The 12,753-nt window shown below is 46.8% G+C and overlaps 2 protein-coding genes across 5 annotated transcripts in view; one reads left to right on the top strand and one right to left on the bottom strand.

Annotated features, from left to right (window-relative positions):
* CCAR1 (cell division cycle and apoptosis regulator 1) overlaps positions 1-7,984 on the bottom strand; it is a 38,128-nt gene extending 30,144 nt beyond the window's left edge. For 2 of the 4 annotated variants that reach the window (XM_090056842.1, XM_090056843.1), the window contains exons 1-3: positions 6,723-6,876; positions 6,266-6,320; positions 5,731-5,851 (exon numbers count right to left, since the gene is read on the bottom strand). In XM_090056842.1, coding sequence (XP_089912968.1) covers positions 5,731-5,803 — 73 coding nt within the window. In that variant the 5' untranslated portion in view covers positions 5,804-5,851; positions 6,266-6,320; positions 6,723-6,876. Of the gene's footprint in view, positions 1-5,730; positions 5,852-6,265; positions 6,321-6,722; positions 6,877-7,469 lie in introns of those variants that run through there. The other 2 variants (XM_090056841.1, XM_090056840.1) reach the window with 2 other exon arrangements.
* Positions 7,985-11,878: 3,894 nt separating this feature from the next.
* LOC149859797 (uncharacterized) overlaps positions 11,879-12,753 on the top strand; it is a 38,771-nt gene continuing 37,896 nt past the window's right edge. Inside the window, exon 1 of the mRNA XM_090057971.1 lies at positions 11,879-12,117. The gene's annotated coding sequence lies outside the window, so the exon portion shown is untranslated. The remainder of the gene's footprint in view (positions 12,118-12,753) is intronic.

The raw sequence follows: 12,753 nt of genomic DNA, 5'->3' as shown, positions 1-12,753 counted from the left end.
TGGGCAGAGGGCCACTTACCAAGTTTTGGGAAGCTGCTGAGGGCCATATGGGTGGCCCCAACCCTTGACAGTTGCCCCACCCCTGGTTGCCATATAGGGACCAGAAGTCCAACCTTCTAGGCCCTGACCTTTCCCATTGGAAGTCCCTCCCCTTGCCCTTGAAGTACTCTTTTTGGGAGAAAAGGTGCTGTAATCTGGAAACTGTGAAAAAGATATATATATGTATACACCCACACACACAAAAATACACACACACATAAAACATCTACTATAACTATTTTAATTTTATTTAAAAATATTTGTCTACTGATTTATGTGTTTACAAAAAGTGTATCTAGAGGTGGCCGCATAATATCTTAAAATACAGTCCTACTGTGTGTTTTGTGTGGGCAGTAAGGGGTATAAGTGGCGGCGTGGTTGGGAGTTGTGCGAGTTTGAGTGTGTGTGCGCATGCACTCACAGTGGGGTGTGGGTATGGTGGCTGGGTGTGTGCTGAGAGAGAGAGCTGGGGCTGGGCTGCCAGCTCCATAGCGTGCAGCTATAATATAATGCATGTGAGCATCACACGATGCTGCCAGGCAGACCCCATGCCCAGGCTGTTTTACAACCCCACCCTGGGTCCCTGCCAGTTCCAGGGCACTTGCACAGGCTCTGTGTTTCTGCCTGCCACCATCTTTCCCTGCATTCCCTCCTGCAGGCTTGCCCGCTACTCCCTGCAGCCCCCCGCTTCCTGCAGTGCTCCCCATGGCCCCCACTGAGGTCCACCACGTGCCACAGTCCCGCTGCAACTCCATTGCCTGCCACAACTCTGCCACTCACCGTGGCTCCGCCATCTGCCAGTGGCCCCCGCAGCTATGCTGCCACCACCTGCTGGGGCTCTGCTGCCTGCCGGGTCCTGTTGGGGCCCAGCCGCAGCTCTGCCACCCACTGGGACCTGCCTTCTGCTGTGGATCTGCCACCTGCTGGAGCCCACTGCTTCCCCACTGTGGCTCTGCTGCCTGTCGGGGCCTGCTGTGCTGCCTGCAGGGGCCTGCCGTGGCCCCATTGCCCACTGGGGCTCCACCACGTACCAGGTCCACTGTGGCTCTGCCACCCACTGGCTCCTGCTGCTTGCTGGGGCCCGGCTACAGCTCTGCCACCTGCTGGGGCCCACCAACTACTACTGCTCTGCCACCCACTGCAACACCACAAACTGTCAGGGCCTGCAACGGTTCTGTTGCCCACCATGGCTCTCCTGCCTCCCGGGGCCCACTGCAGCCCTGCCACCCACTGGGGCCTGGCCACAGCTCTGCCACCTGTCACTGCCTGCTGGGGCCTCCCGTGGCCCTGCTGCGCATCAGGGACCACCATGGCTTCGCTCCCCACTGTGGCTCCACTGCCTGCTACGCACCACATGGGTCCTGCCGCTCCCCACAGCTACCATATCCTGTGCTGCTCCCTGCAGCCCCCACAGCTGCCTGCAACCACCACTTCCAAACATTCTTACCTCATTTTCCACTCAAGAGGGAGGGAGAACAGTTCCAGGAGCAGAGGCAGGGGCCAGAAGCTGCAGAGGCTTTTGGTTAGCAGCTGAGGGCGGGAAGGGGGTGGGGGGCTGGGTGGAGCCAGGCTAGCCTTGTTGCTCAGCCCCAGGATCCCACTGGGTCCTGCTGCCATCGGTCGCCTATCATCTTTGACAGGCAGATATAATTTTCTAAAATTTTTAAAGGCTCCGCGGGCTGGATAGAACGGGCTGAATCTGGCCCGCAGGCTGAATTTTTGCCTCACCCCTCTCTTAGGTCATCAAATCCACTCCACTACTATGCCAAGTAACTGCATCATATTATCCCATTAATTAAATTACCTGGCTCTATTTTACAGCCATCCTGTCATCAACCCACACCTCCACTTGGAAAGCTGTTCCAGACAGTTCCTAATTTGTAGCCTAAATATATTCCTGTCTTGTTTATGTTTATTTGTCCTTGTGCCAGTAACGTCCTGTAACTTAAATAGTAATTCTGCATAGCCGTTTACCTGTAACATTAATAGAGAAGAATCACACAGCCCTCAGCTTTTGTCCTGCTAACCTGAACAAGCCAAAATCTGAGTTACCTCTTGTTTGACAGGTCCTCCATTCCCAGTTATCCACATTTTACTCTTCTCTGCACCTGAGCCAAGTAAGTTCACTTTTCTTGACTGCGGATTATCAGACCTGTACATACTATTCCAGATCATATCTCACTACAGTACCTTGTACAGTGACATTCATAATTTTGCTCTCTCTACTGGAAACACCTCAGCCGATAAAGCTTAGAGCATTTCTGCCTTTATGGCTTGCATTACACATTTATGGTACGCTCATTGTGCAATTAACTGGTATTTCTTCTCCCATCTCATTCAATCACTGAGCAGAGGTTCTTGTTAACTGATTCCCAAGTATATGACCCTGCCCTCTGCACTCTTAACTATCATCTTATTTTTATTACTCTAATCAACACAGATGAGGGGTATGTTGGGCCACAGACTGGATCTGGCCCAATGAACCAGTGCATCTGGTTCACCAGTAAGCTAGTGGGTTACCAGAAGTGCTCTGCTCCTCAGCTCTGCACTGCCACAGCTCCCAAACTGCCACAGCTACATCCCACAGGGCAGCGGCACAGAGCTGGGCAGCATACAAATGTGGATCTGTGCAGCTGCATGCCCCCAGCTTCATGCCACTGCCCAACAGCATAGAGCTCTAGCCAGCCAGCAGCATCAGAGGCATGTGGCAGCATGGGTCCAGGGGCATATGCCTAGATGGGGCCATGTTCATGCACTGTACAGCTGGAGGCATACATCCACGAGGAGCCAGGGGTGGGCAGCATGATTTCTAGTGATTTCCTGTGACAACTTTCAGTATTCTGAGTTGGAAGCTAATAAAGCAAATTTGTAGCGGTTTTACAGATATCCAGGTGCAGAGGATGCCCTTAGATTTAACAGTCTAAGAGACCTGCAATATTATAGCAGGCCTGTCTAGAAAGTTTAACCCCTTTGACAAAATCTGCATAAGGACAGTCTTTGTTAAAGTTCTGTCCATATGCTACACAATTAAGGGGATTTATGGAAGAGTGTAGTTCTGCCTAAATAACTTCAAAATATTTTTTAAAAAATCTTGCTCGTATAGCCTCCCTTCCATAGATGAGGGGGAAGGAAATAAACATACATTTTGAATGGGGAAAAAACTGCACCTGGACTGTTTCATTTTACTTTTTAAATCAGAAATTTAGGACCAATTCAGGACATACCTAACACATGGAACACCATTTAATAAGCTCAGGTTTCACATAGTTTTCTTGTTATAACCGATTGAGAATCTTTACCAGGGTGCCACATGATCCATTTAAGGGCCACTGAACATTAGCACTGCCATATGTGCAAATACCTGCATGTGTTTCACAAGACAAACCCAGAGATTTCAAATAGGAATTCCTAGTGTCAAAAATTCTGACTATTGTGGTCTTTAATTGCTCTATTATTTTTATGTAGTCAAAAAAAAAAAGGGGGCGGGAGATAAAACACAGTATTTTCCTAGAGGTATGTCAAATCTAACAAGATTGAGAACCACTGTCCTAATGGCTCAAATAGTGATTCTATAAAGACTACTAAAGGTGTGGAATCTTCATCCCTAAAAACTTTTAAAAGGAGATTAGACGGACCAACCTGGCTGGGGTGGTTTAGTCAGGGATGATCCTGCTTTGCGCAGTGGGCTGGAGTATGTGACCTCATGAAGACAACTAGTCATGAGATCTTTCCAGCACAACTTTCCTATGATCCTAATATGATATCACAATACAACATCTGATTGTACCCCAGTTTGTTTTTTATAAAGTCGTAGAAATAATACACACAGGCTACATTTAAGAAAGTATAAAGGCTGAACAGTAAAAATTGGAAAATACCAAAAGAAAGACTGGCTGGGCATGCAGAAGTAGTGAACAACACACTTTCCTAACCTGGATCTCTACCTGTAAAGTGAGAGCAAAACACCATCTCACAGTGGTGTTGTGAAAAAAAAGTTGTGAAGCCCTAGAAAAACCAATGAGGAAATCTAAAATCCTGGTCTGAAAGGATACACTAAACATGGTTTAGGACGACATATTAACTAGTGAGGATGAAAGAAAATATTGAATAGCTGCTCAGATCTAAGCACTTTTCGCTTTATGTAAGGAATAAAGCAGGGATTTGGGAGCAGAGAAAGGGGGCACAGGGGACACATGACCAAGAACTGCACCACAATAATATTCACAGAAGGGGATTGTTTCACAAGCATTCTCTAACTTTTGAACACTTGACATTGTAACCTTATTAAGAGACCCTGTGAAAACACCTTCTCCACCAGAGAAGGAAACCAGTGAAAACACAACCTAACTGCCTATGTTACAAAGAGCAAAAAGGAAGCTGCAGACAGTTCACATGGAACAATACCAACACATAAATGTTTTGAGACTGCCTTAGGTGAGAGCAGAGACAATCTCAATACCTCTGCTGGGAGGAAGACCAACCACAGAAGTTTAACAGATCCCAGAGGTTCCACAACAAGATGAAAGCACCACCACAGATGGCAGCAAGACCAATTCTGAAAGCCCTTGGATTGGAGTCCTTGACTTCCAAAGAGGTATACATGCAGGAAGAGCAAAACTACTTTCTTCAGTTGTGCTAACAGAAAGAATAACAAGTCACCCTCAAGAATTCAAAACAAAGTGGAGTGGCACATGCCCTCGTTCTGCCCCAAGACAGGGTCAATTTGAATTTCATGAGACTGAACTGCCTGCAGGACCAGATCTTAAATTTTAAAATGATGTTGCTTGTACTAACATCTTGTCATATGGTACTTCTCACGCTGCCAAAACTATGTTGGACCAATCTCTTCAGAACAGCTTTTAACAAGCTAAAATGTTGAATTCCAGAGTATCTCTCCTTTTCTTCTTACATCCCACCACGTCTAGTCACAGAAATACTAAAATCCTCCACGCAGCAACATTCAGGTTCATTTTACTACTTGGAAGCCTCCATATACCAAGTCTAGAAGATAGTATATGCCAAAAAACACAGGTAGCTAACATATCTTAACATTTTTAAGCTACAGTTTGACAGGGCTTTTCCATCACACCAAGATAACTAGCTAACAATTGAAAAATGTTGTCTAACCAGAACCTTTGATGCACAATATTTTGAGGGAGGGTTTCCAACTGACACGCAAAAATACAAATACATTCCGCCCCCCATCTACATGAGCAATTCTCAAATAACCCCTTACAATATTTTATATTATATAAAGTAGTATTGGGGTTACACTCAAAAAACAAAACAAAATGCAAAACCTTGGTTTGATGCCCATAATGCCTTACTAATCCCATCTGAATTTGAGAGTGGGAGTTTGGTTTTCACAACTTTGGATAAAAATAACCCAGTGCTAACAAACAATCGAGATCTATCATCCTTCTGGTAGGGTGATGGGTGAGTGATATTTGCTTCTCTAACTCTTAGTCATTTTAGAAAACATATTAATATATAACTTTTATATAATTGTTTGCTAACCAAATGCCTAAAAGATCAGAGATACAAATACCATTCACCCATCATCTTACACAAAGCAATATAGGCAACAACCATGAGCAACAGGTTATTCTTATGCATGCCTTTAACTACAGAATCTGCAATTCAGCTAGACATCAGGGTTCAAATATCCATACAAGCAATGTACTAACTGACCTGGCTGAGAGACTGCAGTAGCTGTAAACTGAGTAGCCCAAGGGGGGTTCTTCTGTCCTCCAAACTGAGCCATGGCAGAAGGTAAAAACTGTTTGGATGCGTTATCTTCTATAACTGGGATCTATTAAAAAAAGAACCAAAAAAACCCAGCAAAAGTTACTTTTATACATTAGCAATACTCTAAAACATATCCCACAAACTTAACTATTCTATTGCCAGGCCTTAAAGGAATATGCACATCTAAAGCCTGCTTTTTAGACAAGCCAGGTGTGCAGCATGCACTGCTGCGAGCTGCGCTGACCCCATGGACGAGGCAACAAGCTACAGAAGGAAACTTGACTGCTTACTGAGACCCTCAGAAGAGGTTAGAAGTTATGGACGTATTCAGTGAAGGAGGAAACTTCATTAAGTAATCATTTCAAACAGGAATGAAGGTTTCCACCTGCCAGGGAAATACAGGACGACACAGAAAGGAACTAACACTGTCCCAGGGCCGATCACAAACCACCACTGCCGGAAGCTGGCCACAACTCACCCGTTGTCACTCTGTCACACACTGGGGACGCTAACACCACGGCAGCGCAGACTCTCTAGAAGGACGAAAGCAGCAAAGCAAGTTAACGGTGGCACAGCAGGGAACGAAGAACAAGCAGAGTCTGACCCCGGAGCCAGGCGTGAAGGCAGCGGGAGAAGGGGTGGCCGCTATACACGCGAGAAGCGGCTGCCCCGGGCTCCCGCCGCGGTTGGGCCAGGGCCGTTGCCCCGCCCACCCCCGGGCGCACAGCGGGGAAGCACGCGCGAGCCACGCGAGGGGGGATGGGAGCGCGCGGGCCCCTCCCCCCACCGCGCGAGGCCTACGGCGGCTCCTCCCTCCTTCCCCCGCAACAATGCGAGGCCTGGGCGCGGGGCCAAGGCCTGCGGCGCGAGCCGGCGCCCACCAAGGGGGCCGGCTGGCGTTTCGCTGCGCCCCGTGCCCGGCGGCAGCACCGTACCTGAGCCGGGTCGGGCAGGGGCTCACGAGAGCCATGCCGAGGCCATCCGCCCCTGGCGCGTACAGCGATCCGCAGCGCGCAGGCGTCTCGCGGGGCTGAGAGGCTGCGGCGCACACTGCTGACGTCAGCGAACGCGCAACCCTACCCCACCGGCCGCGCGCTGCCCCACAACAATGAGGGCGGTGGCGCCGCGCGTGCGCACAAGTGGGAGCCACGACCCTGGCCGGGGAAAGGGAACCCACGCGTCGCCGCCATGTTGGCTAGGGGCAGAGGACTGCAAGGACCGGGCTGCCGCCATTTTGATTCCGGGCAGAGGGCTCAGAGGCGCGTGAGCATGAAGTCTTCCCGCTGCGGCCTTTGCTTCTGCCCTCGCGCAAGCCCCCGCCCGCGATGTGCACAAAGCCCTCATAAAGACCGGGGGGCCCGCTGACATGGGGACACAAATGGGGGGATTTGAGAACACCGCGCTGCTGGGCCCGGCCGGCCGGAGCGGCCTAGAGCGCTCCGGCCGCCGCGGGCTTTGGGGCGCTGCCGAGCTTCGGGCGGCTCGCGTAGGTGTTGGTGCGCCGGTTAAGATGGAGAAAGAGCAGACATGGCCGCATGCGGATGTGTCCCTTCCCCCCATGCCGGCCTCCGCGGGGAGCGCCGCGCCGCGCGTCCAGCAGCGCTCGGGAAAGTGTGACACTGTCACTGGGGCGTGACACGGGCTCGCTCCCGCCTCCCCTGGCGAGATCCCGTGTCCCTTACCCAGCGCGGGGCGAGCGCGGCGGGCTCCGGAGAAGGTCCCGCTCCAAGGTTTCCGCCTCCAGTGACTGCTGCTCGCGGCTCGTCGCGCTGAGGCGGGAGCCGGCTGTCATATTTTGCCCTCGTGTGGACACCAGATGTCCTGACACTCCCGTCCCGGCCCTTGTGGACATGGCTGTCTGACCCCCGCTCTCATGGCATCTCCTGGATTCCCCCTCAAACGCAAGGAGAGCGGACTGGCGAGAGACCGCCTCGTACCAACTGCTGGAACATTGGCGAGCCTGTTGTCCTGTCTACAGCTGTACATAACATCTCCGTCTTGAGCGTCCGACTTCGACTTTCCTTTATTGGGGAACATCATGTTTTTGTGCTGCCTTTCTGTTTGCTTGAACAGCTGGCCTACCCCTCGAGGGCATTGTGGCTCAGGAGCATTCACTGTCTGTGCCAAAGACAGAGGATGATCTCCCAGTCAAAACTGCACAATAACAGCCAACTATAAAAATCCATTTAGTTACACAAACCCTTGCTTGCACTTTATTGTGTTTGCTCCTACTTCTGTCACCTGTCTTTTACATACCTGTGCCCAGGTGGAAGGAAAAATTGTTGGAGACAGCAGCAGCCCCAGGACACTCAGTTTCCAACTGTAGAATTAGTCAGGATGCTAAGTAATCTAGGGGTATGCTGTAAGGTTGTTTTAAATAGGGAACAGTAGATACACTCAAGTGGAGACTTACAGAGCAAAAAAAAGAAAAAACAGGCTGTCCTAATGGAGCAGGTAATGAAGCACCAATATGTGTGCCAGACTGCTGTTCATGCTGAAGCGCGCTCTCTTCTTGAATCACTGAGTTCAGTGAGATTATTGGCAATGAAGATAAATAGTTCCTAACTCTTCCTATTCATCAAACCTTCTGTGAAAAGACAGCAAGATCACAGTTGTTACAACAGTCATATTCTAGGGAAGAATGGTGAAACTAATCACTTCCCAAGAGGTCTCTTATCAGCTCAAGTTTAAATTTATTACCAGTTTAATCTACTGTGGTAGTCAGGCCCCAGTGAAAGTAAGGGCCCCACTATGCAAGCATTTTTACAGGACATTATGCTGCATGGCGTAACTGTGGATTGTTATCCAAACACTTATCATGCCAAGATTAAATATGAAAATCTCACAATGTAGAGAAAGAAAGAGAAAAGATATTTTTCCTGCTTTCCTTTGTACTGCAATTCTAACACTCCAGTTGTTGGAAGCAGATGTGAGGAGAAAAATAGATCTTTGTGAAACTGGATATGCTTATAACTTTATTTCCTTAAACTAAAATGAAAAGTGTCTGGATATGAAAAGAAATCATTCCTTTCTAAATTAAAATCAGAGTCTATCTGCTGGATGGTTGCACTGCAGCCTGGAGAGTCTTATAATGCAACTGACAGCTGCCTTCATCTGTATTAAGCAGGGAGGTGTTGGGTATTTTGGTGATCCATCTGCATGTAACAAACTTTATTACTTGCATGTAACAAACTTGCATGTAACAAACTTCATTACTTGTGGCTTCCACAGGTCACACCATTGTATTAAAAATTAGGGTGCCTGCATTCTGCTCTAGTTTATGCCAATCAGATGCAGCCTTCAAAAAGACTGATCTCACTCCACAGACAGCCTTCTCTTTGTCTCCAAATAATTAGTGTACATTTCTCTCCCAGCCATCAAAAAATCTGCTTTGTCTCGATACTGTGTCACAGTCACTTAGCTATTACAAAGCCTGGGTTATCAGAGAATATAACTGATAAGGGCAGTTGCAGGGGGGTTTGGTTACTCTTATCCCATGAAGGAGTCTGACTGAAGGATTAGAAACCGAATTAGAATCTAACTATTTTTTAGCAATAATTACTAAATGCCATGGAAGGCCCCCCTTAATTCTTACAAATATTTATTTTCCACCATTTACAACAGGGATGGATGCAGTCTTGAAATGAAAAGTGCTACATAATGCTCTGGAGATGATCCAAAATAAATGTCCAGAGTTATAAATAATGATAGCAAGTGATTTTAATGCTAGAACTGGTGGCACCAATATATATGGCAATGAAGATGTAATAAATTACATACTGGAGCTCCCTCTCAGGAATCTTATGTGACAAGACACTAGATTAAAGAGGACAATGCTTTTTGAAATGTATTACAGAAGAGAATTTTAGAATGCTTAATGGATGAACTGGAAATTACATACCTGGGGCATTCATCTTTATCACAGCTAATGGAGCAAGCGTCATACACTGTATACTGATAGAATCACATATACAGTATAAGTATAAATAATCTGAAATTCTGCCACATATGGAGAGTGACCATTTTTCTCTCTCCCTAAAAATTCCATTAGAATTTTATGAAGAGTCTTCGCTACAAATTATACAACTAGCTCCCAGTTTCAAAGTAATCAATAAGAAGAGAATCAAATGGAATAAACAGTTAAGAGAGAACAATGTTGCTCTTCAGGGCATGCATCTTACATTCTCAAATTCAAAAAACCCCCAAAGTAACAATTACTCAATATGAAGCAGCCAAAAAATATTCATGAAAGAGAGTGTCTTAGTAGGGAATAGGTGTTGGTGGTACAAACCATGTTTTGATGAGGACTGCTCTAAGGCTAAAGAAACCTGGAAGGAATATAAATCTAAAAGTGATTATGTCAGTTTCCAACAAATCAAGATCAAATTAAATTCTAGAAAACAGAGAAAGCAGAAAGAGTATTAAATAAGACTATGGGAGAAACTGGGACTACAGGGAAAAATAAAGATAAAAGATGTTTTAGGCAGATTATAGCTAAAGGGACCACAAATTTTAGCTTAATTCCTGATGCGTCTATTCCTAAAGAAACATGGGTTTTGTTTTTCAAAAATAAATTTAAACTTACAGCTGCTTGCCAAAGAAAATTTTATCTGCTAAATTACAGGCAGATCATTACATCACCTCTGAAACTCAGCTCAGATCATACATATTCTTATTGCGTAATAGAAAGCTCCATGGCCTCAATTTTCTTCCTCTAGAAATCTTCAAAGAAAGTATTGATAGATGGCCTCAATTCTGACAAATATAATAGTCCTGGAAATAATCCTCCAAATGACTACAGTACACAATTTAATTTTATATACCATAGTTCATATGATATTAAATTTAAAAATGTGAAAGAATTAATGATTATATAATAGTCAGATTCAGCCATTGACTGAAATAGTATTACAGGGATGGCTTGTATTTTTTTTCATCTATTAATACTTTTAAAAGGAATGGACAGTGTATATTTGAAAAAAAGATACATTTTTATAAAAAATAAACACCGGGAAGTAATGTTTAACACATTCTAGTGAATAACTTACCTGCTCTGGGGAAAGAAAACAGAGAATACAATTTTATATCCTCAGACAGGTGCAGTGTTACCTGGAACGATTTCCGTTCAACATCAGTACAACTGCAGGTCTCCAAGTAGCAAGACAACCACTAAAAGCATTTTCTTTGTCAATTCTAAACTTAGATCTGCACTGCACAAGCAACTGCAAGTTACACACACAAGCCCAAAAAGTCTGCTGACTGACAGCTCTTTCCCTATCAAGTGCCATGGAACACTGGCTTTCATGCAATAGAAACCATGCTTCCTTGTCTGTTCATATGCATTCTAATTTAGTTAAAAGAAAATAAACTTTCCTTACCAGGAATGGGAAACACTTTTGGTTTTAATAATCACAGCTTCTGCTTTAAGTTCTCATTGTAGTGTCCTTACAGTATAAAAGATCAATTGAAGTAAAGTCCCTTTTTGAAGATACCAGGCTAAACCACAGCTTTTAGTGGTGAGGTTGCTGCTGATAGTAGGGTAAAAAAAGTGTTACCCTGTAGGCAACTCATCGCCACAAGCAGCAACAGTGTGTTTCAGGTAGAGGTTGTCTATCCATGTCAAAAGTCATGTTGCCAATCTGGCAAATAGTGCATGTAGCCACCATATTGGATTCCAAGATGACTGCCATTAGTTCACATGTTGGTCAATATTTCAGCCCCTACTGGGCTTAGAAAATCAATTCTCATGATGAAGCCAACATTGTATGAACTCAGGAGATCAATCGTAACATTTCCATCATGATAGCCATACTGGATTCCAAGATGGCTGCTGCAAATTTACAGTTTTGTTCATTATTAGATACCCAAAATGTTTGCAAAATTGCTACATCAACTGTTCTGTTCCAGATTACCCCAACATAAAAACCTCCAGTGGAGATTGTCAACAAGGGACTTGCCATTATTATCCTTAAGGAAACTTTGCAATCAAGCCAACAGCATCACTGGGCTTGTCCAGACGAGCACTCACATGCCACTTGCCCTGTCTCCAATGCCTTTGAGGTGGAGCAAGAGGCATGTGCAGGAATGAAAAAATATTCCCCGCACTGCAAACTTGCAGCACGGGGAGAAAATTAGACCCCTGGTCAAACAAAAACCTGGGGGAAAAAACCAGGTCAGGGTACAGTCTGGAACCATGCCCTGAGGAAACTGGAGGCTCAGTCCTCCAGAGATACTCTGGTAGAGTGCCAGAGCATCTCTATGATCGGCCCTTTCCCCGCTCCTGGCAGGCAGTGGTGCAAGCTACGGGGACCCGGACCCAGCTTTTGCCAGGTAAGCAGGGGCTTGCGGGGGATGGAGGAGTGGGGAGGGGACCTCAGGAGGCTGGAGACAGCAGGGGAACGAGCAGGGGGCTGGAGACAGCCCCAGAGGCATTCCCCTGCTGTACTCTGCTCTTCTGAGGCTGGTGACAAACAGGGGAAGGAGCAGGGGGCTTGAGACAGTCCTGGAGACATTCCCCTGCTGCCTGCAGTCTCAGGGGAACAGAGGACAGCAGGGGAATGCCTCTGGGGCTGTCTCCAACCCCCTGCTCCTTCCCCTGCTTGTCTCCAGCCTCCCAAGGCTGAAGACAAGCAGGGGAAGGAGCAAGGGGCTGGAAACGAGCAGGAGGCTGGAGACAAGCCCCTGGAGATAAGCTGGAGAGTTCTCCTGCTCTCTCCAGCCTCCTGCTTGTTCTTTGCTACTGCCGGTGAGTGTGGGGGGGCTGGGTGAGCAAGTGGGGACCTGGGGGAATGAACAGGGGGCAGGGGGAATGAGTGGGGAGCAGGGGAATAAATGGGGAGCTGGGGGAACCAACAGAGGTGGGGGGAAATGAGCCTTCTGTTCATTCTCCTATTCTCTCCAGCCTCCTGCTTGTTTTCCTGCTCATCTCCAGTGTCCAGAGCCTGGAGAAGAGCAGGGGAATGAGCA

The sequence above is a fragment of the Crocodylus siamensis genome, chromosome 7 (genome assembly GCF_052110815.1).
Source record: "Crocodylus siamensis isolate JL-2025a chromosome 7, ASM5211081v1, whole genome shotgun sequence".
NCBI classification, from domain to species: domain Eukaryota; kingdom Metazoa; phylum Chordata; order Crocodylia; family Crocodylidae; genus Crocodylus; species Crocodylus siamensis.
This window is presented reverse-complemented; position numbering and strand designations above follow the sequence as displayed.